The following is a 25,276-nucleotide window of genomic DNA, read 5'->3' as shown; positions in this document are numbered from 1 at the left end:
GATTTAGACCAGGGGTCTCCAACCTTGGCAACTTTAAGACTTGTGGACTTCAACTCCCAGAATTCTGGGAGTTGAAGTCCACAAGTCTTCAAGTTGACACGCTTGGAGACCCCTGATTTAGGCTACGTCAAGGATATTGTTTCGTTTTTACTCCTAGATACTGCTAGGTATTATCTTAGTTTCGTAGCCACGTAGATCCCCGTCTTTAAAAAAGGAAGCCCAACCTGACACAGTCAGGATCATCCAGTTCTTCTGGATCGGGATTATAATCTGGGTTTTCTTAAACCAAGCCTTAAGATCCCTGTAGCAACCTCCGTCTACCTTGGCTGGTATGAAACGAGACCGGGTCTCGGTCTGTCCCGCCCAGATCATGAAACCTACTACTAACCATCCTTTCTCCTGGTCTCCATAACACAAGGATCCTTTGGGGTCAAGCGATGCTAGGGCCATCCCATAACGTTCTTGCCTTTGCCCGTCACCTAAAAAGAAGGCCAGGGTGAGCTCGATACAGCTCCCCAACCCCAAGCATTGGGGTGCAGATTGGGCTGCCCTGGCGCAGACTGTGGCCATGCAGTTCCAGGGCATTGGATTTCTGCCAGCAGGTGGGGTCCCCAGCTTAAGCAGGGGTGAAAGGTAACTTGGCCAGCCCTTGTTGGCCTTTCCTTCTTCCACCAGCTATGGGGAGACGTCCTACAGCCCCCCACTCCCTGTCAAAGAGTCCTAAGCTGGTTTGGATCTCACACACACCCCCACCCCAACAGCCAGCCTTGAACTAATGGCGTGTCTTTTCCCCTCTGCTCCGCCTTCCTCGCCTTCACGGGGGGCCTCCCTGCCACCCCCGCCTTTCCTCGACGGGCGTGCCGTGCCCTGCGCCCCTCCCTACCCGCGGCCTGGCGGTAGGACCACGGCGGCTCCCTGGGACCCGAAGAGTTCAAGGCCTGTCTCATCAGCTTGGGATACGATGTGGAGAATGACCGACAGGTACCCGTTGCCCCGTGAATCGCGCCGCCCGCCAGTGACGAGATTGCAATTAACCGATTTCCTTTCTCTCTTCCTTCGCTACGTTCTCCTCTTCCCTCCCTTCTCTCTGACTATCGTGCTGATGTTTGGTATCTGGTCCCCTTTGACTGCTCCTGCCCCCTACACCCCCCCCCCTTTGTGCTGATCCCCATCCCAAATACTTTCCGACTGACTTTTCTCTTTCTGCGTCTTTTCCTCCTCCTGTGGGGTCAATGCTTTTTTCACCGTCGACTCTCGGCATGCTTTACCCATCTCTGCTCACCCGCCACTTTTCCTTCCTTCCTTCCTTCGTTCCTGTCTGTCCTTCCTTCCTTCCTTCCTTCCTTCCTCCCTTTTCTGTTGGCTGCTTGGAATAGAAGCGCACGGGGAGCATGGATGCAGATGACTACAGAGCCCTCCTTATCTCCACGGGATACAGCCTGGTACGCTCTCTGCTTTTGCCTTTCTCTTGGCTCTCTCGCTGCTCTGACGCTGCTGCTCCAGCTCATCTCTTTGCCTTTTTTGGCAACGGCTTTCAGGCCATGCCTTGAATGTGACATTGGGGAGGGGAGGGGAAATCATGCAGACTGGTGGGTGGGTGAGGACAGAAGAACGAGAAAACCGTGAGTTAATGCTCAGACTGAGCTGCATTTTTCAAACTTGGCGACTTTAAGGGGTGTGGACTTTGACTCCCAGAATTCCCCAGCCAGCAGGGGCCATGCAGAGCAGCTGGGGAATTGTGGGAGTTGAAGTCCGCATGTTTTTAATCTTGCCAAAGATCAGAAACCCACCAATGAAGGATTCAAGAGTTCCTGCTTTGGCACACATTGTGTGTGTGTGCAGAACCCTTCAGAAGTGGGCCTGGGTTCCGTCATCCTGCAGGAAGAATTGAGTCTTGTTCTCCTCCCCACCTACCCTCCCTTATCAGGGCGACGCAGAGTTCAACCGGATCATGAGCGTCGTAGACCCCAACAACAGCGGTGTGGTGACTTTCCAAGCCTTCATCGACTTCATGTCCCGGGAAACAACCGACACAGACACGGCTGATCAGGTCATTGCTTCCTTCAAAGTTCTGGCTGGAGACAAGGTGAGCTGAAGGACTTCGTTGCCTGCAGAATTTGGCCAGGGTTCTTTTGGCAGGGATGTGGGGCTTCCAGAAGTGGGGAGAAGCTGGCTAGAGGCAGGCCCAATGATCCTGGGAAACGGGTCCTCCCACCGCACTAAAGAACTGGCTAACCAGGTTGGGTAGCATCACGAGCCATGATGGCACAGTGGTTCGAATGCAGTATCGCAGGCTAACTCTGCCACTCACCAGCAGTTCGATCCTGACCGGCTCAAGGTTTGACTCGGTCTTCCATTCTTCCAAGGTCGGTCAAATGAGGATCCAGATTGTTGGGGGCAATGTGCTGACTCTGTAAACCGCTTAGAGAGGGCTGTAAAAGCAGTTTGAAGCGGTATATAAGTTATATAAATATATAAGTCTAGGTGCTCTTGCTATGGTTATCACAAGACCTGCTTCTCTCCCCCGCTCAGAACTACATCACAGCGGAGGAACTGCGGCGAGAGCTCCCTCCAGACCAGGCAGAATACTGCATTGCCCGGATGGCACCTTACCAGGGTCCCGACACCATTGCCGGGGCCCTCGACTACAAATCCTTCTCCACGGCGCTGTACGGCGAGAGCGACCTGTGAGGGTGTGGCAACGGCAGCAGCGGCAAGCGCTGGCACTTCTTAGGAAGGGAGGAGGGGAGGCCCATTCCGTTTCCTTCCACACCGTATCTTTGTTTTCTCTCTTTTTCTCTCTGCCTCTTCCTCTTCCTCTCACTTGCACACACTCACCCGCCCACCGCACCAACGGGACTACCCCACGCTATTCCTTTTCTCTGAAGACGAGAAGCTGCCTCCTCTCATTTTTTTTCTTTTTATCTATTTTTTTTTAAAATTGTGACTTCTAGGAGCACGGTTACCTATGCAACAGCCATGGTTTTTTTCGGGGGGCCCTTCGGCAAGACACCCCCCCCGACTCCCTCCAGAGGGACTCAGCAGCCCCGTTGATTATTGCGTCGCTGTGACGGGCAGGAAGAATCATGGGTGCCGGAGCGCCAAGTCCAGCAAACAAGCATCCAGACACAGTTTGGGAAGGGGGTTTGTTCAACTTATATCCCTTGGTATGGGAAGGGGGTATATATATATATTTTTCTTATCATGTTCAAAAAGTAGGGGAAAGCTTTTTTATAGGCTCTGTTGTCCCGTCCCCTGCTTCGTTTCTCATTCTTTGTTTTTAATTTATGTAGCTGGTAGGCAGGAACTCGGCAGGAACTAAACAGTGCTGGTGCATGGATAATAGGGGGATCCAGCGGGCACCCCACTTTTCTCTGGATGTGTGTATGTTTTAATGCTGGACAGGATTCTCGTTCCTTCCCCTTCTTAGGTTAGGCACTTACTCTCTTATCCTTCCGTGCTAGGACCTTCCTTTGCCGTCTTAAAAAACCCATTACCCACTTTTTAATTTAGCAACGCCAAAGCGAGCTGACCCCACCCCCTTTCTCAGCCGTGTTCAGCACAGTAGGGAGGCACAATTGTTGGACCTGGGCAGGGGTCTCTCGGGCCCACGATGACTCCTGCCCCCCAGCCCACCTTGTTGAAATACGTTCCCGGGTGGCCGGTGCTTCTAACATTCTGCCTTAGAAGAAGTGGGCTATCGTTATTTGGGTGGAGGGCACTTCTGGCTGAGAATGCAAACGCGTCCCCACTGTCCAACACACACACACACACACAAAATCTCTCTGCTGCCGTTTGGACTCTTCTTGGATCCAAGAAGGCAAAACAAGCCAGGATTTGCTTGCAAAGGTGGCCTGGGGTTTTCCCATTTTTGCACGTTTTCTCTCCCCCCACCCCCCCCATTGTGGGGCAGTGACTAAGATAAAGGAAAAGGGGATATTGACCCATGGAGCATCTACCGTTATTTTGGAAGGGGGATTCTTAAGGGAAGGCATATGGGAAGCTTTGGCTGGTGGGACCACGAAAGAAGGACGTGCAAATGTCAGGTTTGCAAAATGGGGCAGGAAGAAGCCGGCAAACCTTTCGCCAGGAAGTCCTCCGAACCTGCTCAGCTGTTCCTGTTGTGGTTTTTTTGGGGGGCGGGTGGGGAGGAGAGGGCAGCATCAAGTTTTCCTTCTCCTTTTTCTCTGAATAACACTTTCGATCCGTCGCTTCTCCCTCGTACGTCTGTTTGTAATTTCTCCTTCATCATGGTGCAGGGTTTTCTGAGGACCAAATTCAAAATTCAAAGAGAACCATGCAAATCTCAATTGTTTTTTGTTTTGTTTTTTAAAGAGACACAGCAAATTGGTTGCAATTTAACAACAATCCAGATGGTTATTATTATTATTAAATATAAATATATATATTCCTCTAGCATTGTATATTGTTAATTGATTGGGGTGGGGACACATTGTTTCTGTCCCTTTCCTGCCCCCCCGTTTTCAACATGTAGTTAAGGGTTACGGCTGCCTCTAGCACCATAAACTAACATTTCCACACTGTTTTGGGGGTGGGGGAGTTAGGAGGGCATCCTTTCGGTTTTGTTTCTCTCTCTCTCTTTTTTTTCTCTTTGCCATCAGGAAAAAGTTTAATGACTTATTTTATTGCAGTTGCTACAAAAATCTGTCTACCAAGGGTAAAAGCCCTGACATAATAAGGAGTAACCAGGTTCTGTCTGCCTCTACTGGCCATCAAATCTGTTCTAAAATTTCCACACTTTTCTGAGGAAGCAGCTCTCCCTGCTCTTGGGAAACCAGTCAATAAAATATAATATTTTTAAGGGTGAGTTCAAGTGTTGTTTTTTCCCCCTATTGCCTTCTCCAAGGTTCTTCCAGACTGTTATGGCTCACCCGTATGTAGTTGCTTTTTTCTCACGGTAAAGGTAAAGGTTCCCCTCGCATATATGTGCTAGTCGTTCCCGACTCTAGGGGACAATGCTCATCTCCGTTTCAAAGCCGAAGAGCCAGCGCTGTCCGAAGACGTCTCCGTGGTCATGTGGCCGGGATGACTAAATGCCGAAGGCGCATGGAACGCTGTTATCTTCCCACCAAAGGTGGTCCCTATTTTTCTACTTGCATTTTTTACATGCTTTCGAACTGCTAGGTTGGCAGAAGCTGGGACAAGCAACGGGAGCTCACCCCGTTACGCGGCACTCAGGATTCGAACCGCTGAACTGCCGACCTTTCGATCGACAAGCTCAGCATCTTGATCACTGAGCTACTGTGTCCCTTTTTTCCCCTTAGAAAGCCTTAATTAAGTAGAGAGTCCGGCTTAGCCCAGATTTATCCACCTTCCAAACCGTGGTCAGAAAATGCTGACCCTGACGTTCGGTTTCTAAAGTTGTTCCCCAACCTGGTTTATTAGGAAGCTGCTTTGATCCGAAGGTTAGGAAATCAACGGAAGAGAGAAGTGGTCCTTGGTAGACGGCATCCTTAGTGAGCCGACCATCTCCCATCATCAGTAGATTCTACTCCAGATACTTCTCAATTTACGACCATAGTTGAGCCTGAAGTTATGGTCATAAGTCACAGCATTACGTGACGGGCCCTGATTTTTTTTTTTTTTGCAATGATTGTTAAGCAAATGCCACAATGGATAACTGAATCCATTTTATCGGATGGGTTTTTAGGGGGGGAGAAGGAACTGAAGTAAACGCTGGAAAGGAGCAAAAAAAAAAAAAGGCAAATCAGTCACAGCACCCTACAAATGGCTGTAAATTCAAGCCAGTTGACAAGCCCTGATCACGTGGCTATATAGGGTGCGGCCATCGTAATTTTGAAAATGGGTTGAAAGTAGCTTTTGTGGGAGGGTTTCAGCCATCCAAAACAGTTCATCCCAGGTGAATGGTACGATGAATGGCTATGTGTAATAAATAGGTTTATTTTTGTAATCCTACCTGATGAATATATGTTCCCCTCTGGAGAACGCCATGCAATTATACATTGTGCTGAGGGTTTGTTTGCTTTAAAAATAAAAGTGCCCTTCATTCATTCATTCATTCATTCATTCATTCATTCATTCAAGGCTTCATTAGAGCCTTGGTAGTACAGTGGTCTAAAGCACCCTGTTATTAAAACCAGCTGCCTGCAATTACTGCAGGTTCGAATCTCGCCAGGCTCAAGGTTGACTCAGCCTTCCATCCTTTCTAAGGTAGGTAAATTGAGGACCCAGATTGTGGGGGCAATAAGCTGACATTGTATAAATATACAAAAGGATGAAGGCTATTGCTTAACGCACTGTAAGCCGCCCTGAGTCTCCGGAGAAGGGCGGCATATAAATCAAATTTTTTTTAAAAAATCAATAAATTGAGAGAAGGAAGCTGCTATACCTGGGCTGGAAAAGACTTGAGTCTCTATTAAAAAAAGAAGCCACAAGAAGGGACAGGGTTGTGAAATGTTTCTGAAAAATCTCCCTAATCCAGTATATATGCATGACAATTTGTCTTCCACTAATCACATGTTTTTGTCATAGCATGCATGGCCCATAAACCGGTTGGACTGGAAAGAGTTTCAGGGACCAATCCAGTATGGACTTAGGTGGCTGAATCAAAAATTACCAGTAGTATTTTATTGTTTATTATTTATTCACTTCCTGTCCTTTTCTAGCAGTATTTCTCTGAAAGGTGATTGGTACAGTAAAGGCTTCTAGGGAAAAATCCATTTATAAATGTTTCTCAGTATTAAGTTTTGCTTTCCTTGTTCATCTTTGGCCTGGAATTTCTTCCTAAGTTCGAGGAAAAAGGTACAATGTGAAGAATTTTAGTCAACTTGGACTCTGATCCTAAAGCAGTGTAGGATCTGGTTGTCTTCCAAAATTCCCTCACCAGCATGGCTGCCAAACCAGAGAAGCGGTTGTGTTCATACATGTAAGAGCAGTATCGTTTTTATGATCGATTTGACAGGAGACCAAATTTTTAATTGGGTGGTTCTGGGTGTGAATGAGGAAGAACAAGTTCAGGTGATGGGAAATTGAAGCTGTGCCTGTGATGTGTGTGTCACCTTGACTTTTCTGACCGTACCCTTTGGACACTCCTGAAGGCTGAAGTAGATCCAGAAAATCCAAATAACATTTATTTTTGACGTTCCAAATAAAAGCAGACATTAGACCCACCCAAGATGTGCTGTCTTATGATTTATGATGCCACCTCAGAATGACAACAGGATAGCCCTCCGATGTTGGCTGCAAAATCAACTTATAAAATAGCCTGAATGCATGATTTGATTTGCATGACTCTTCCTCTAGTCAGCCTTCATCAAACCTAGGATTGCTGGTTTCATTTTTCCTCTCCCAGCTGAAGACTACTTTCTCCAGCTTGATGTCGCCATCCATTCCCAGGAAACGGATGGCCTTGGGTGAAAGACGATGGTCAAATTCAGAAAGCAAAATGTCGTTCTCCATTATCTGGCGAAAAAGAAAAAAGGCAGCAAAAAAGATAAATCTCCAATTCTATCAGGAGTGTGATTCCCCCAAGCTTGGTGATGGTGAAGAGAAGGTTTTATGATCTCTTCTATCCTTCATAGTTAAGCGAGGTCAGGCCTGGTTAATATTTGAATGGGAAACTAGCATGTTGCGGGCCTGTGTAAGACCAACTGGAAACTCTTGCTAAGAAACAGACTTGTAAGATAGCACTGTAATTCTGGTTCACAAATTCATCTTAATGCCTGGAATTAAACAGTATAGAAGATGTTTCTGCCCAGAATTTTCATACATCTTATAGGTGTTCACCATCAAGAGAGCCCTTTGCACCTGTCCTCACAATCCCTTTCATAAGGGATTCATAAGCTAGAGAACAGAGCTCTGTCTATTATGTTTTTTTAAGGAAGTAGTCCTGGTCTTCACCCATTAGATTGGGTGAAGATTAGAACCCTTGCTCTTCAGGGAAGTGAGGAAGTTTGCAACATCTGGCCCAGCTGTGAGTACACAACTGTTTCTGCTAGCCAAGGTGAGCTGGACGTTAAGTGAGAATTATACTATCCAGATGTCCTCCAGATGGGCTCACATTTTTTTCTTTTAATTTGATTTATATGCCGCCCTTCTCCGGAGACTCAGGGCGGCTTACAGTGCGTTCAGCAATAGCCTTCATACTTTTGTATATTTATACAAAGTCAGCTTATTGCCCCCACAACTGGGTCCTCATTTAACCTACCTTAGAAAGGATGGAAGGCTGAGTCAACCTTGAGCCTTGGAGAGATTCGAACCAGCAGTAAATTGCAGGCAGCTGTGTTAATAACAGGGTGCTTTAAACCACTGTAGTACCAAGGCTCTTTGGTACATTTGCCAGCCAGGTTGGCCAAAGCACATCTGGATGACATGAGATTGGAGAAGGCTCTTCTACTGAATCCCAATTTTTCTGGACTTCATTATCCTCACCCTAAATGTTTATGCTAAAGTCCCAAATGATTTTGACCTCCAATATAGCTGGACAACCACCATTCCCCGTCTCTACTTCTTGTGCAACCCTGTAGTGAAGTGGCAGGCCAACCCTGCCATCAAGGAGGACAATCAATTCATCCCATCACCTTGTAACTTTTGCTGGTGACGATGAAAGAAATCTTGAACTTTTGGCCTGGCTGGAAGTGAGTTGTCGTCCGGATCTCTTTCCCCCACTGTTGATTTACAAAGCTGTTGAGAGTCAGGATGGGGCTGTTGGAAGAAGCTGGTGTCCTCTCGAAGTGGAGTTTGAATTTCAGAGGGATATTGGCCCCATTGAACTGCCCATAAGCAAATTCCACATGAAATCTGGAGAAGAACATCAGAGTCCGCTTGATTTTTTTGCCTTGTTTCCATTTGCCCTTCCTTGACCTTTTTCTAGGAGAAACCGACTGGCTTCTATAACATCTCCCATGGATTGTTCTCCTCACCGACCATGACTCACTGGGATAGGAAAGATGCATAATCTGCAACATTCCTGTTTAGGTCAACCCAACACAAATATGCCAAGCTAGTCAGCAGAGTTTTGGCTGGGGAATTCTGGAAGTTGGCTCACCTATCTTACAGTAGCATGTCTGAGAAACTCTGTTCTAACATCTGGAAGGCACTGAGTTTTTATAAATGGCCATGTAAGATTTACAAGTTGCAGTGTGGATGGATTGAGAATGGAACTTTTCAAAGGGGCACAAAAATTCCCTGCTTCCCTACAGCCTAAGAATTGGCTGCCCGTAACTGGATCAGTCAAAAGACCAAGCAACTCCATTTACATAGCTTGTTTTCACTTTGGTTAGCTTGAGAGGTCAACTCAACCTCGAGGTAAATCAACCATTCATTCCCCCAAACATGGGAATTCAGTAGCCTCTTAAACATGATGTATGAACTCAACCCAAGTAGTTGTTGATCCAGTGAAAGGGATTGGTGCTGAGTTACCCTTTGCTTTGCTTCAGAATGAGGCCTTCCAGCATCACCCAGGAGTCCGCATCAAAGCCCCACGGGACAGCCCGATTGTAAGGCATGCGCTGCAGGAGAGAAAAATCAAAGTGACAAATGGTACACTATGATTCGAGTCCTCTTGAGGACAAAAAGGTGTCTGTAAGCCAAAATTATTGGTCTGGGAGTTGAAAATTTGGCTTCAAATTGCTGGGGAGACTCTACAGAAGCCTCATAGAGCCTGAGAAACAAGAGAGTGTCTTTGTTTCTCAGGCTCCATGAGAATATAATCTGCTAAACTCGGGTTAACTAAAATGTCTCTGTTCATATAATCTACAATTTCCAAAGAAACTATATTATGGTTTAGCACAGTGACTCCAAACCTCCATTTAGCCTACTTTGTTAGGGAATCCTGCCAACTCTGATGGAGTTTAGGAAAACCATTAAGATGGGCACCCCCTTGCAATCATATACAGCTAGTACTCACTTAACCACCAGTCGGAGTAGCAACTGTTTCTAAGTGTCATAGTCACTAAGTGATACATTACACGATTGCAATGTCATAAGAACATTCCAATAGGAAACAAAGACAATACAAGCAATAATTCTTACTTTAAGATCAGAGGTTTATTGTTTCTAATAATTTGGAACATAAGAAATGAATAGATATAAAAGATATAATAGCATTAATACACTTGTATTAACAAGCCATTGCAATGGGGTCCAATGATATACAGCAGATCCTACATGGACTGCTATAAATCAAAGGGCTCCGAGCTGATCTCTAACCCTATCCTTTATACTCTTCTTCTAACCATATACATGCTTCACAACTTCACTAACTGTCACTTTCCATAAACACCTGTGTACATTACTTTCAGTTCCTCATTTCCAAAGTTTCATTCTTCCTGTTTTAAATGTATCCATACATGTGCATATTTTGCAAAAACATGTTTCACAGTTAACAACGGCTCAGCAGGATTACAAATAGCTCTGGTACATTTTGAAACCATCCTAGCTGAAAACTTTGGTTCTTTCTTCTGGAGCCTGCTATCATCCATAGGATTGAATGATTCTAATAGATCAATAGGATATATTTTTTGATTCTCACAGCAATTTGCAATTGTACAGCCGGCTTCTCTATTGACTCTGCTTGTTGGAAGCCAGCTGTGATGCGTACAAGTGGCAATTACACAACCATAGGAGGTTGTTATAAGCGCAAGGACTCATTGTAAAGTTACAACTTCCTTGCCACTTTGAACTGTCACAAAGTAAATAAGCAAGATCTACCTCTGCAATAGTGGCGAATATATCTAATGGATTATACTGATTTATGAAATGAAATGGTAGGTATGATGAGAGAATTGTATTATTGGGTTTTATTACGTTGGTTGTTCTACCCTTTTAACTGCACCTGAAAATGTAAACAGGTCACAAGGGAAGCGGCATCTGAGCTTGAGCAAAGAAATAGATAAATCAAGTTCTGGATTGAATTTAATCAAACAGGAATCTGGTCTATTCAAGTCCTTGCCCTTTGTTCATGTCATCCTGGAGTTTTCCAGTTGATTTTGCTATGACTGACTTCTTGGTGGCTTCCAACCTGTCATAAGTCTCAGGGATTTCTGATCTTGCATTGAAATCTCTTACGTACCAAGAAAATTTCTCTAAGCTGTTGTTTCTCACATTTCCGCTGTTGCAGAACATTGATGTGAAGAACAGTGTCATCCACCTCCAGAGGGGTATAAAAAAAAAGTGAGTCAGATCTCTTTCAACAGAGATCCTCTCTTTCCAAATTTCAGGATGTTTTCTGAAGTAAGGGTAGTTTCATGGTGTTTACTGAGCAACAGCTGAGATCCTAAAGAGTCGCTTTCATCTTTTTAATCCAGTTACCCTAAAACCTCTGATGAATCAAACCCCCAAATCATTCTTTTCTGCTTCCTTCTGTTTAGAAATGTGAACACGAGTGTGTAACAGTACATGGCAACCAGGGGTGGATGGGTGTGAACATAGGTGTGTGGTTGTGGTGGAAACAATCATTATCACACCTATATGACTGAGGGACCACAAGAGGCTGCTGGGATTACCAGACACTCCCTTGAGGGAGCGAAGAAAATCTGCCCGGAGACGGAGAAAGCCCGCCAAAACTGAGCTAAACGGATATTTGACCAATCGCTGGCCGCTGACGTCATTGACAAGCGGTATAAATATCCGTTGTGAGGGGATTCGGCGCGCGCTTTTTTCCCCTTCAGGTCTGAGGGAAAAGCTGTTGATTACTTCACAGAAATGGAGTCTGAAATAGATTCCCAGCCCTCTTTTTTTATGATGATTTGACTCACCAACCGGCCAAAGCTTCAGAGCAGAGTTTCCTGAATATAAGGGTGTGTAGACTTCAACTCCCAGGCAGCAAGGGTGAGAAACTCTGCTTCAGAATGTATTTATTTACGTGTCCTTTAAAAAAAAGAAAAGAAACCGCCCCTCTCCCTCATATAGGGTGACTCTGGACGGTGAATGTGGATCTTCCAGCCTGCTGCTGAAGGAATGCTGGGAAACGTAGTCCTGGAATGTAGCCGCGGCAGGCAGGCAGGACTTGTACTCACACACCCAAGAGGAGAAACCGGTCTCGGAACCGGTTGGCAGCTGCCTTACACCCGTGTGCTCTTGGAAAAGAGGACAGGCTGGGTAGGCCAGGCCAGGCCAGGCCAGATTGGAGGGAGAGGGGGCAAATTGTGATGCCCCCCACAATAGCCAGAGGAATGCAGAATTCAGTCCAAACCCCTGTCCTCCAAAGCCAAGTCAGGCCATTGGATCCTGCAAAGCTGCCCTTTGGCAGCCTGTCCCCAAATGGATAGGATTTCGGACACACACACACCCAAATGGTCAGAGGCACCTTTGGATGCCATCCGCAAGTCTGCTTCAAGCTCCCTCCCCAAATCCTGGGTTTAGTGTGGTTCTGCATCTCTGGTTTTTAAAGAACGCTGTTTCCCAGGTACCCCTTGCATTGCACAATGTGGCAAATTGCTCCCCTTCTTTGCTCCAGATGGAGGTCGAGGGTTGTAAAGTGCACATGGGAACACAGTTGGCCTCAAAGGTTAGCCAAAACTCTGTCCGTCCAGGTTGGGCTAAGAAAATGTGACTGTTTAGGAGGGGAAAAAATGCACTCCATCCTTTCTAGCAAATAAGTGGGGTGTTGGGCTTGAATCCAAACTCCATGGCAGATATCAGATGAGAAGCTGCTGTGGGTCTGATTCTTGGACTGGCTTTAGGTTTATGCTAAGGTGAGATTGGTGCCATCTTGGTTTATTGAGTTGGTATCTAAACCATTGTGCAGTCAGATCATGTCAATCCCCACACAGGGCCTCTGCATCTCCCAGCCAGAGGGTAGTCCATAAAGTCAAGATGGTGAGTGCAAATCTGAAAGGAAAAGCCGTACCTGTTTTTTTTTTTAAATATGCATTGCACTATTGTTTCATGTACCATTGTAGCCATCATCTTGACTTTTTGGACCATCTTTTGCAGACATGCCTGAACACAGCCATTAATGGTGACATCCCCTTCCCCTCCCTGCCTCCCCATCAAGACAACATACAAGCTGGAACTGCTCCAGCATTAATCATAACGGTTGTGCTACTTACAAAGTTCTCGAATTCTACAGCCATCTCTACGGCGCTGGGCTGGAGGCAGGCTGGCAGCACGGCCCAGCCTCTTTATAGATGTCCGGGACTACCGTGAGCATCTTTCCTGCAGCAGCCCTGCCCACACCCACCAGGGCACGCTGAGTCAGGCCTCCCCAGGAGGGTGACATCAACCCTGCAGCTGTGACTTGATGCCCACAAGGCAGCTTCACCGGCTCTGCCGGCTCCCAGTGGAGAAAAACCAAAGGTTGGGCAATCAAGGAAACTTCACATCAGAGACAATCGGGGTGGGAGGGAGGGAAGTGCAGGGTGGGGCAGAGCCAGGTGGGCCAGTCCTGCAAAGGGAGACAGGGCAGAAGCTGCTGCAGGGCACTCTTTTAGTCTGGTGTGGAAAGAGCAGTAGATTCTTAACAGGATAGTTTGGTTGTAGTTTTTTTCCCCTGCCAGGCTAGGAAAAGATTTTGACTCAGAAAATGGGTTTTTCTACTTCCAGCTCCAGTGGGATTTGATTGTCATTGGAATTTAGGGATCTTCATTTTTTTTGTTTCTGCACGACAGTTTTGGTGATGTTGGGGGAGACTGTAAACCCCCCAGACAGATTATGGATTTAAGCAGGAGCCATTGAAAGCCTCATCATCTTGACTTTTATGACCCCCACCTGGCAGCTTGAAGGGAGGATTTATCATTATGCTAACGGAGATCCAAGCCATTTCAGGAGAGACCTTTTTTTCACCACCAGGCTGTGATCCTGGATGACTCATAGCATATGTTTATTGATGAGTGTTTAGAAAGCAGGTAGAAGATAATGTTTTATTCATGAGCAAGAAATTCAAAATTTACCAGGCCACAGGTTGCACAAACACCCTTGTGAAAATATGTCTCTGAAATACGAGGGCTATCTTCAGCAGAAGAATATCCCTCGTATCCTGATTCTGTAGTAGATCAAATTCCTGCATGATTTGATTACATTTGTGAAACAATGAAAAGGAAATAATTGCTTAATTCAGAGATATGGTTCAGTACTTTTCCTAGCCAAGCCTTTGTATGGGGCCTAGGCCAAGCTTTAGACAGTATATTAGGGTTTGAATGCCCTCTGACAGAAAGAGACATTAACCCAGCTATGAATATCTCTTTTATGATCACTGATGTTTGTTTTTAAAGACTCATCATAAATGAGGTGCATGTGCAACACAACATTCCTCATACATGGTTGTTGGAGATTTGAGTAGACCTCCCCTCTAACCATAAACGTCTCTGGTCGGTCCCAGTGGGCAAATGGACTTTTCTGACTAAGGGAGCACAATTCTGAGGTTTCCAGAAAAGTAGACAAATGTATTACAGCAGTTGCTCTTTGTAGTTACTGAATCTGAACAAACTCTAGTTATTCTATTGTTGCTATAAACATGAGTTTTTTTATGTTGAGTATTTTTTAATCTAAATGTGCTTTTGAGTTGTACATGAATAAAATCAGTAACTTGGTTATGAATTCAGTGGGTATTTTCAAATCTTTCCTCTTGAGAGTGATAGAGGTGGTTTTGTGGTATGGCAATGCTACGTTAGTCAGGAGACTACAGTGCTAATGCAGAGCAGTAGTTCGACTGCCTGTTTGCTACCCATGTTTGGTTCACTCTCATGTGCTTCCCAAGGTGTGCCACAGGAAGGCAAGCTAGGTCTGCATCAGAAAGAAAAACGAATGAATGGCTTTCCTGCAGTGTCTTCCAAGGCTCTCTCCCTCCACCAAAGCCATCTTACAAAGAGGCGTTGCAACCAGGAAGGTTCAGCACCGGCAGGATTCTAACCGCATGAAGCGCCAGCTCGTCTCCCCATTGAAGTGGTACCGATTTATCTACTTGTACAGCACATTCTTTTGAACTGCTAAGTGGGCAGAAGCTGAGGCAAATGACAGGAGCTCAGCCTTGCTAGGACTTGAATCACTGGAGCAAAGACCATGTCCAGAATCATTAAGCCATTCAACCATGCTGGCTCATGGAGGTGGTTACAGCCTTCTTTAACTTAACACTTCCAAATTTAAAGATTCTACAGATATGAACTGATAAGACATATGTATAGATGAGTGGTTTTCAACTTGACTACTTTAAGATATGTATTCTGTGTTTTCCAGAATTCCCAATGGGGACTGGGGAATTCTGGGAATGGAACTAAATGCATCTTAAAATTGCCAAGTTTAAAAAACACTGTTATAGAATAGATATAGCCCACAATTTGTTAAAGATAATCCTAGAAGAAGACAAGAATTAAACCTTACCCAGCAGAGACTGCATAACCAACTGCCTAGAACCTGCCTTGAGAACTGGGGTTACTTTTTAACATTTATAAGTTTATTCTTGTCTTTAAATTTCAGAGGGCAAAAGAATAAGGCTTGCATTGCTTGATCAAGAGGTTTTATTGAAAACATTGCTTAATATTCTTTATTTTTCTCAAATGTCTGATTGATTGATTGATTGATTGATTGATTGATTGATTTACTGGAGCTTTGTAGATCGCTCTAGGTCAGCAGAACTCTGAGTGGCCTGGCAGAGAAGGAGAAAAAAGGAGATCTCTACCAGCGCTTGTCTTTTGACACACACCCCTTAATACTGGATGTAGGAAAAGATCACATCTCCATTAATCTTGAGTGTGTTGATCTTTTGGAAATCGATGTAACGATGGGTATAGCTGAATAAGAACTCATCATTGGCATAAACAATGAACTGATACTTGCCACAGCTGATTGAGAGCTGGAAAGAGAGGAAGGATGTTAGCACAGCTGAACCAACACATTTGGATCATCTCCAATCCTCCAGGGAGGAGGATGCATAATCCACAGTTGCATCAAACTCAAAAAGCACCCCCCATACATAAGGGGTGGGACTTCAATCAGGGAGTTGTAGCTCCCACATTTTTTTAACCCCCCCCCCCAAAAGAAAAAAACCTGAGGACAATTTTCCAGCAGAGAGCTAGAAATGGAATTCTGAATGAATCTCTGGAGAAGCAATTCCACTCTTCTCCACTAGAGGGTGTATTTATCCCACCAGCCTTCCAAAGGGTCAGTTTTTAATTCTTCAAGGCTGTTCTAGCTGGAAATTATGGAAGATGGAATCTTACACATCTTTAAGGCACCATGTTGGATTTTCTCACCTCTCTCCATTGCCTGCCTATTTGCTTTACCACCAGCCAACCAGCCAAGCTCTTTGCTGGAATCCGGGTAAAATAGGGGTAACACATCCAGTGCATAGCTATATTAATTTTTTTGACAACCACCTTTGTATAGAGATACCTCCCTGCTGGAATCAAAGCCAACTCACTTCAAAGAACTTCCCATATTCGAAAGGGTTAAAGGGCAGATCCAGTTCCTCAGGTCCCCAACTGCCTTTCAGGAAGCTGTTGCGCACCACCGTTCCCTGACTCAGGCGTGGATTAATGTGCAGAGCAATATCTGGGCCAGCCACAAAATCGATTCCAAAGCTTGGAAAGAGAAAAAAAGCAGGCAATGAAAAGTAGGCTTTTGAAATGTGATCCCTCCATTTCCCCCACCCCACCCACCCCCACACACACACACACACACTAGCAGCTTGCCACATGTTTCAGTGGGTAAAGGCTAAGGGGGGAAACTTTTTTTTCCAAATACCCTTTATTGATAAACTGCTGCAGAATATGGAGGTCCTGTCACAATCAAAGCCAACCCTTGTTGGGCTATATGTGAGGAAAAAAACAACTAGAAAAAGAAAGCCATATTCAGCTGTAGTCTACCACTAAATAGCATTCTTTTGATGAAAGCAGTTCCCTACATAATAATGGTTCAGGTCCTAATCATTCTCTAAGGCCGCCTCCTAAGTCAGGGGTTGATAATAATTCTGTTTCTTGACCTGAATCCCCAAAAGCATGCAAAAAAAAAAGAAGACCTGGAAGCTTTCCATGGAACGAAGCCTCGTATTATAAAGGTCATCTTGGGTTTCAGACCTCCAGGGATGATGTTCTTGAAAGGCAGCATCTGAAAGAGTCAAAAATCCAGGTTACAATTAATGCCCCACCCCCCACCTCAATCTAATAATGTGGCAGGGGTCAAATGCTCCCGGTTCGGACTGGATCGCCCGATCGGTAGCGATGGAGGCGGGTGGTTCGGAGAACCGGTAGCAAAAAGCCGTGCCCTCCCCCCATGCCCAGCTGAGCCGCACAATCATCAGAGGCTTTTTAAAAAACTTTTAAAAGCATTTTTTCTACAACCTCTTCGGCCAAAAAATGCTTTTAAAAGTAAAAAAAAAAATTGGCAATGCCCACCCAGTCACATTACTACCACCACCAAGCCACGCCCACAGAACCGATAGTAACAAATTTTAGATTTCACCACTGGGTTGGGGGTTTATGGTGCAACATGTAGGTCTGTCTGCCTACTTTTGTCCACATTGGCTCACCAGCCTTCTTCCATCCCAGCTTCTCTAATTGCTTATTCAACTAGAGCAGTGATGGCGAACCTTTTAGACACCGAGTGCCCAAACTGAAAGGTGCGTGTGTGCACATGGGTGGACATGCACAAATGTGCACATGCGCAGCAGAGACCGAAGGCCAGCTGGCCGGTGGGCCAGATCTAAGCACCCCATGGGCAGGATCCGGCCCCTGGGCTTTGTGTTTGACACCTCTGGCCTACGACGTTCTTGATCCTAATACATGTCTTCATATAGACCTCATCTCCCTTTCAAAATAGTTGAATTCCCTTGAGGGAAACAAAAAAGAAATTTTGGGTTTGGAGATTACAGATGATATTCTCAGGGCAAATGGTATAATGGAAAAAGTGAGGGACAGAGGTTTGCTATGCCAAGAAACCTAAAAGCCTGACTAATTTCCCCCACTTTCTCTGGGATCCTCTAGTCATGTTTTCTGTTTCCAGAATGTAAAACGTGTTTTCAACACACACACAGACACGCCTCTGCCTACCTTCCCAAAGGTCATGTCCATGGTTCTCTACAAGTTCTTCATTTAAACATTTCCAACAACTTCAAAATTTCTACTGGAATTACTCCTCAAACATTGGGAGATTTTTGGGGGTCACAACACACGGGTTGCGGTTACGTACACAAGAAATAATGGAGAAGACATCAAGGAAATGAGTGTCATCAGAGGCATATTGACTTACCACCTGGTTACTTGAAAATCTACTACCAGTGTTGATGCCAGGTGAATTCTACAAGAAGTAGAGAAAACAGTCATCCCGGATTACTTTGTGTAATCAGCACAAGAGTCGGCCATGCTAGAGTCATGGTGCTTTATATAAATAAAATGGGAGCTGGGATTGAGGCCCACATATTATATTGTAATTTAATTTGATTTAAGACATTTAGACATCACCAGCCAACCCAACAATAAAAGCTCCAAAATAAAATTGGAATACAGCAAGAGAATGAAAGACGGGGAAAACATCACATGGCCAAGCGAAGGAAAGCTATGCCAATCACTAGAAACAGGCAACATCAAGGAAGGAATAATAGAGGAGACATCAAGGAACTGAGTGTCATCGGAGGAATGTTGATTTATCCACTGGTGACTTGATAAGGTATCACCAGTTTTGATGCTATCTGAATTCTGCAAGATGTGGAAAAAACAGTTATTCTGGATTGTAGATGCTTTTGTAAGAATTTTGTCATGTTTTTGGCTCATGGTTGGGACATGCCTATGCCACTGCACTTTATACGATTAAAATCCTTGAGCCCTTCAAAGGATATTAATTTAAATTTATTTATTGAACCCACCCAATCCCAATCATGAAACTTATAGGTTTCAGTTGTGGCAGGTCTGACAGAAAAAATAATGAAGAAGACATCAAGGATATGAGTGACATCAGGTATATTGACTTACCCCCTGGTTACTTGACAATCTGCAATCATCGTTGGTGCCACGTGAATCCTACAAGAAGTGGAGAAAACAGTCATCCCAGATTATAGATAGCTTTGTAAGTATTTTCTCCTGCTTTCAACACAAGGGTCAGCAAAGCTTGAGTCGTGGTGGTTTATGTAAATAAAATGAATGATGTGATTGAGACCCACAAAGGATATTATTATACTGCAATTTTATTTTATTTAAGCAATTTAGACACCACCAGAAGAATAAAAGATGGGGGAAACATCTCATAACCAAATGAAGGAAAGCCGTGCCAACTACTAGAAATAGACAACATCAAGGAAGGAATAATAGAGAAGACATCAAGGAACTGAGTGTCATCAGAGGAATGTTGACTTGCCGTCTGGTTACTTGACAAGGTATCATCAGTTTTGATGTATCTGAGTTCTGTAAAATGTGGAAAAAACAGTCATTCTGGATTGTAGCTGCTTTTGTAAGTATTTTGTTATGTTTTTGGCTCATGGTTGGGACTTGTCTGTGCCACTCCACTTTATACAAAGAAAATGGAGGGGAACTCATAAGCGTTAACCTTCAATAAGAATGTAAAAAAATCCTCCCTTTTAGAAACTAGGACTGGCAGGAGTATTCAATGCATTGTAGATAAACCATTTTAGTTTCCAGCTGTTCCCAAGCCTCCATGAACAATGCAAGTATTCAAGCCCAGGGTTGAGAAGCATTGCAAATGTAACTTATCCATACCCATTTGAGGTTTATTTCCTTGCAAATGTTTCTTTCACTTTTATTCAGAGTACAATGCTCTTTTCTACGACTATGCTCACATATTTTTGGATGATTTAATTCTAATAATGTAACTGGACAGATGATTGTTTCTAAACCAATCAATTTTTACTTTGAAATTTCTTTGTTGTGCTAACTGTAAAAGTAAATGTAAGCCATTTTTCCAGGTTCTCTTTCCACTTTCATGGAGAGACCCCTCTTTATCATAGTAATCTAATAAATTGCCTTTAAACAATCTTCTTGTTTTGTTTTATTGTTTTATTTTATTTCTATACTTTCTGACTTAGTTGCTTATTGAAGACAGCATGCCGAGGCACAGTCTGGATTTGGCCATCCCCTCCAATTAGGAAATGGACATTTCTTATAAAAACAGTGATTAGTAAGACTCAAGAACAAATTAAAAGTGTTCGAAGGCTTTTTTCCCCCTTTTCTCTCTTGTCAATGTCCTTTCACATTCATGGAAGTATAAGATGGATTGAGAAACCTGAGGAGAAATGCTTGTACCTTGTTCATCAGCATATAAGATGATTGCTTAGAAAAGAGGCACTTTAACAGACATGGCAATTGGGGACAACACTCTTTCCAGAATATGTCTCTACATGTCCGTATTTTGTACTCGAATCTAGATTTACATTAGTTCTACTGTACACCTATACAGATAAGACATCCTTATGACAGAATGCTGTTTCTTTACTCTGCTTCACGTAGCCCCCCTCTTCCTACCTCTTTGCCTCTTCCTCCTCCAAGTAAATTCAAGGATGAAATATATATATTAAATATGCAGATTTGTGTGTCCACCTATTTGTGGGTAGGCCTGTGAGGAAAAGGAGCTATTGAAATACCATAACAGCATCTCAATTCCTCTTCCAAATGCTACAAAAACGCCAGTTCAGATTCAGAGCACTTTCTGGTCAGAAAAAGTTCTGAAAAAGATTTAAGCCATCCTGAGTCCTAAAACCCTTATTTGAGAACTCAAAAGACCTCCACTTACTCCCCAAACTCTTGAGGTAGATGGGCACATGCAACATTTGTTTAAGAATGAGTATCATAAAAAAGACAACCATCCTCATAAATTTATAATCTGGGAATATAAACTGCTAAATTTTGAGATGGTGTGTGTGTGTAATCCCCAAAGGGCTGCTTGATCGCATGCATGGAAGGTATTTCACAAGGAAAGAGGAAAAGATGGTCAAAGAACTACTTATGATTACTTGGTCTTGACCCTCCTCATCAATTGCATTCTACAATGGAAACAAAGGGTTTATCTCATGATAACATATATGACTTCTCCAATCGTGCCATCACTAAATAGAACACATATGATTGCATTTCTCCACATAGAAAACACTTTTTCTTTACTAAGAGTAGGCCAAACCCCCAAACTTGAATGAATAAAGTTCTGAGAACTTTTTATCTTTCCTTTCTCTTTTCAATATTCTTCCACATTCACCCAACCACCAATAAGCCTTGACACCATATGTCAATTAAATGTCAAACATTAAGCTTCCTTAGATGTTTTCAGGTAATATAACCACACACAATATGCAGCTTAGGTGCCAATGAACCTGTAAATTTTGCTCTGTCCCTTATTTTTATTCATCTTAAACTCTTCTTATACCTTGCACAGTTAACTTATATCTTTCCAACCAAAGAAATTTTCAGCATTTTATATTGGTCCAACTCAGTAGGTCCAACAAAAGGTTATCTCTGACTCTCATGATAATGTGAACACCGAGAAAGCTAATGCAGAGAACAGGATGCAAAACCCGAATCCAGAACCACTGATGGAGTTGAATTCCCGATCATTAAGGGACCGAGTACCCAAAGCCCTCTGCCTGATTTTTCAAACCTTTCATGAAGAAATGTGTAAATTAAAGAGTGGGGACAACAAGCTCAAAAAGATGCATACTCATTTCATCTGCAGGCACCCCAGCTGAAAAGCTATTGCAACCCACAAAATTTAGCCTTACCTGCTGTGCAGAAAGCGTAAAAGTCAAAGCGAAGATTAAAAAGATATGCATCTTCTTGGTTGCTCTTCAGCTCTTCTGGTCCTTGCTGTTCTTCTAAGTGACTTTATTCAGCTCCTCTGCCACGTTTTAATACCTTAATCCTTAAGTCTCATTGCGCAAACCCAATGTCTTCATTGTTACTTGATTTACAAGGAAATGTTGAGCTTCCCTTGCATCATGCACAATTCCATCCTCCATGCTCAAATTGAAGCTAAAAAGCAGAGCTTGTATCTCTGTTCTCTGTGAAGTTATAACTTCATACAGGTAACACATCTTTTTGTAATTCTTCCATCTCATTCTGCTCCCTATGAGGACCAAGTCTAATCCAGGCTCCTCTTGAGGAATATTTCTTCTAAAAGGAGAGGCATTTCATAGCTCCCTATTTGTGCTTTGTTTCTGGTGCCAAAACCCTGATATTTTGATTTATCAACCTTGTCCTTTAAAAATTTTTTTTTTAAAAATACAAATAATACAAAACATAATACATATACATCTAAATACGAAAAAAGGAAAAAAAACAAATATTACAATGCACCTCCACCCCCAGACACAATTTTCCCCCTTATATCTCTTCGTCTATAACAATTAAAAACTATCCAATATATTCCAATTGTGCCCTTATCCCCTCCAAAACAACATACATTCTTGAGTAGGTTTATTCCCTTTGTCTTCCACCAACACTGATTTTATAAAATCCCCCTGTATTTCATTATAATTGTTTGCTTTGATCATCCCTTTTTTAAATTTAATTTCTTATTAATTTCTCATTTGTTGTCATAATCCAAATTTTATTATACCACTCATTTCTTTGAATATCCCAATTTCATTCCCAATATTTAGCCATCACTAATCTAGCTGCCATTATCAGATTTACAATCAATTTCTTTTTTGTTTCATTTATATCCTGTTTTTCCACCAGCAACAACAATGCAATTCTTGGTGACATGTCTAAATTTACATTCAAAAAGTGCTCTAATTTCTCTAAGCTCCCATGTCCCATATTTTTTGTGCACTATCACAATCCCACCACATATGTTTATATGTTCCAACTTTTTTCTTGCACCTCCAACAAATATTTGTATATTTACCATCTATTTGATTTAATTTACGTAGTGTTAGGTACCATCTCCATATCACTTTATATCCATTTTCCTTAACTCTAACTGACATATTCTTATATACTCTTCTATTCCAAATATTTTTCCGATCATTATGATTTATTTCTCCTAAATCTGATTCCCAAATTAATTTTAAACCTTTTGCCTGCTCTTCTAATTCAATTAATATTCTATATATTTTCCCAATTCTTTCTTTACCTATATATTCTCCATTCACCTCATATTCTTTTATAATCATTTCAAATTTTGTTAACTGTCTATTTTTCTCCTTGAACCTTTCTTCCACTTTTATCCATTTCTGTAATTGTATTAAATTCAACCAATTTAATTTAATATCTGCTAAAACGTTCTTTAGTTGTGTTATATTCTTTATCTTGTTCTTCCAGTCTTCCCATTTATATATCTGATTTTCTTTTAGTTTACTAATCCATTCTTTCAATTCAGTCTTAGGGAATTTCTCCATTCCTACCACTGGTGTTAAAGGAGAAATTCCTGGCATTAACCGGTATCTCCATTTATTCCTTAATTATATCAAATTTTTTAGAAAGGGATTTTGAATCCGCCTAGCAATTTTTTAAATATCCTTTTTAAACCAATATGTTTCTATAGGATCACCTATTTCCCTTAATTCTTTCAACTCTATATAACTCCATATTAAATCTCTAATTACCTACTATAATATTTGGGACCACCTTTAATTGATTTGCTACCCAATAATTTCTAATGTTTGGAAAACCCAGCCCACCCTTTTTTAATGTTTCATACCACAATGCTTTACTTATTCTTGCTCTCTTACCTCCTTACAATACACCTCTAGCAACCTCTTAATTTGCTTTAAGTCTTGATCCGAAGATTTAATTGGGATCATCCAAAACAAAAAATTAATTTTTGGCAAAACTTTCATTTTTATCATTGCAATTCTTCCAAACCATGATAATTTTACTTTCTCATATTTATCTATTTTATCTTTTATATCTTTTTTTAGCTTTTCATAATTTATTTTCTTTAACTCTTGAATATCTTTTGGGATGTCAATACCTAAATACTTAATACTATCTACTATTTTTAATTTATATTTTCCTTTCAATACCTCCACTTTTTCTTTACTATGGTTATATAACATCATTTCTGATTTTTCCCAGTTTATTTGTAATCCACTATATTTCCCAAATTCATTCAGGTGTAAATATATCCTCTCTATAATAACTACGGGATTTTGAAATGTTAATAATGTATCATCTGCAAGTAAATTTATTTTAGTTTTCTTCCATCAATAATGCAAATAAAACTGGGGATAAATGGCTTTATGTAATCATGATGCTTTCCGTCAGATGTCTTTTTATAATTCTTTATCAGGGCTTAACTCACTTTTTCCAAACAAGAAGTTAATCCCTTCTGAAAGACTTCCAAAAGCAGCAAAAGTCCCTTTGACGGAAAACAGTGTGTTGGCTTAATTGATTGGCTTTATGAAATACAAGGAAGCCACACAAAAGAGTATCCAATACTGGCAACACCATAAAGATAAGAATGAGTGGCCCAACAAGTCCCAGGATGTGATTGTATCTGCTGTAATTAGACAAGAAACAGTTCCAGATTAACAGAGTTGGAAGGGACCTTGCAGGTCATCCAGGCCAACCCCCTGCCCAAGCAGGAGACCCTACATCTGCCTCTACCTAGGATCGAACTCGCAACCTCCCGATTGTGAGGCAAGAGCTCACAAAAATGGCACTAAACCAGAATCAGGGAAAGTAACAAAAATTGCACCGAGATGGGGCAAAAACAAATAACTGGATAAACAGAAGGAAAAGAACAGATTTCAGCTCTTGATGCATTTCTTTAAAATGTATTACAGGTAGTCCTCAATTTACAACAGTTCATTTAGTGACAGTTCAAAGTTACAATGGCACTGAAAAAAGTGACTTACAACCGTTTTTCACAGTTACAACCTTTGCAGCATCCCCATGATCATGTGATCAAAACTCAGATGCTTGGCAACTGGTTCGTATTTATGACGGTTGCAGTGTCCCAGGGTTATGTCATCCCCTTTTGTGCCCTTCTGACAAGCAAAGTCAATGGGAAGCCAGATTCACTTAACAAACGGGTTACTAACTTATCAACTGCAGTGATTCACTTAACAACTGAGGCAAGAAAGGTTGTAAAATGGGGCAAAACTCACTTAATAAATGTCTCACTTTGTTGTTGTTAGTTGCGAAGTCGTGTCCGACCCATCGCGACCCCATGGACAGCATTCCTCCAGGCCTTCTTGTCGTCCACCATTCTCTGGAGTCCATTTAAGCTCATGCCTACTGCTTCAGTGACTCCATCCAGCCCCCTCGTTCTCTGCCGTCCCCTTCTTCTTTTGCCCTCCATCGTTCCCAGCGTTAGGCTCTTCTCCAGGGAATCCTTCCTTCTCATTAGGTGGCCAAAGTATTTGAGTTTCCTCTTCAGGATCTGGCCTTCGAAAGAGCAGTCAGGGTTGATCTCC

The 25,276-nt window shown here is 42.7% G+C and overlaps 3 protein-coding genes and 1 long non-coding RNA gene across 11 annotated transcripts in view; 2 read left to right on the top strand and 2 right to left on the bottom strand.

The window, feature by feature from the left end:
* ACTN4 (actinin alpha 4) overlaps positions 1-4,822 on the top strand; it is a 92,128-nt gene extending 87,306 nt beyond the window's left edge. For 3 of the 7 annotated variants that reach the window (XM_060693794.2, XM_060693795.2, XM_087876522.1), the window contains exons 19-21: positions 901-981; positions 1,928-2,086; positions 2,533-4,822. In XM_060693794.2, the coding sequence (XP_060549777.1) occupies positions 901-981; positions 1,928-2,086; positions 2,533-2,691 (399 nt within the window). In that variant the 3' untranslated portion in view covers positions 2,692-4,822. Of the gene's footprint in view, positions 1-900; positions 982-1,376; positions 1,443-1,927; positions 2,087-2,532 lie in introns of all 7 variants that reach the window. The other 4 variants (XM_060693792.2, XM_060693793.2, XM_060693797.2 and 1 more) reach the window with 2 other exon arrangements.
* A 2,273-nt stretch (positions 4,823-7,095) lies between these two features.
* Positions 7,096-13,168, bottom strand: LOC117677721 (galectin-6-like). 2 transcript variants are annotated; one of them, XM_034438125.3, is made up of 4 exons: positions 13,035-13,168; positions 9,403-9,491; positions 8,562-8,781; positions 7,096-7,443 (listed from the first exon to the last, which is right to left on the bottom strand). In XM_034438125.3, exons 1-4 carry the CDS (start codon positions 13,056-13,058, stop codon positions 7,285-7,287), a joined length of 492 nt encoding a protein of 163 aa, XP_034294016.2. In that variant the 5' UTR covers positions 13,059-13,168; the 3' UTR covers positions 7,096-7,284. The 2 variants fall into 2 exon arrangements, with proteins under 2 accessions (XP_034294016.2, XP_034294017.2); XM_034438126.3 differs by lacking the exon at positions 13,035-13,168 and adding an exon at positions 11,739-11,869.
* On the top strand, positions 11,631-14,517 carry LOC148112335 (uncharacterized). The gene is made up of 2 exons (XR_015729487.1): positions 11,631-11,811; positions 12,919-14,517. It is a non-coding gene; the product is annotated as an uncharacterized LOC148112335 (long non-coding RNA).
* A 905-nt stretch (positions 14,518-15,422) lies between these two features.
* Positions 15,423-21,763, bottom strand: LOC117677720 (galectin-4-like). The gene is made up of 6 exons (XM_034438124.3): positions 21,635-21,763; positions 18,885-18,932; positions 18,166-18,213; positions 16,937-17,025; positions 16,340-16,499; positions 15,423-15,772 (listed from the first exon to the last, which is right to left on the bottom strand). The coding sequence occupies exons 1-6, from the start codon at positions 21,683-21,685 to the stop codon at positions 15,626-15,628; spliced, it is 543 nt and encodes a 180-aa protein (XP_034294015.1). The 5' UTR covers positions 21,686-21,763; the 3' UTR covers positions 15,423-15,625.
* Positions 21,764-25,276: the final 3,513 nt, after the last annotated feature.

The sequence above is a fragment of the Pantherophis guttatus genome, chromosome 10 (genome assembly GCF_059756535.1).
Source record: "Pantherophis guttatus breed Tessera chromosome 10, ASM5975653v1, whole genome shotgun sequence".
Lineage (NCBI taxonomy): Eukaryota > Metazoa > Chordata > Lepidosauria > Squamata > Colubridae > Pantherophis > Pantherophis guttatus.
This window is presented reverse-complemented; position numbering and strand designations above follow the sequence as displayed.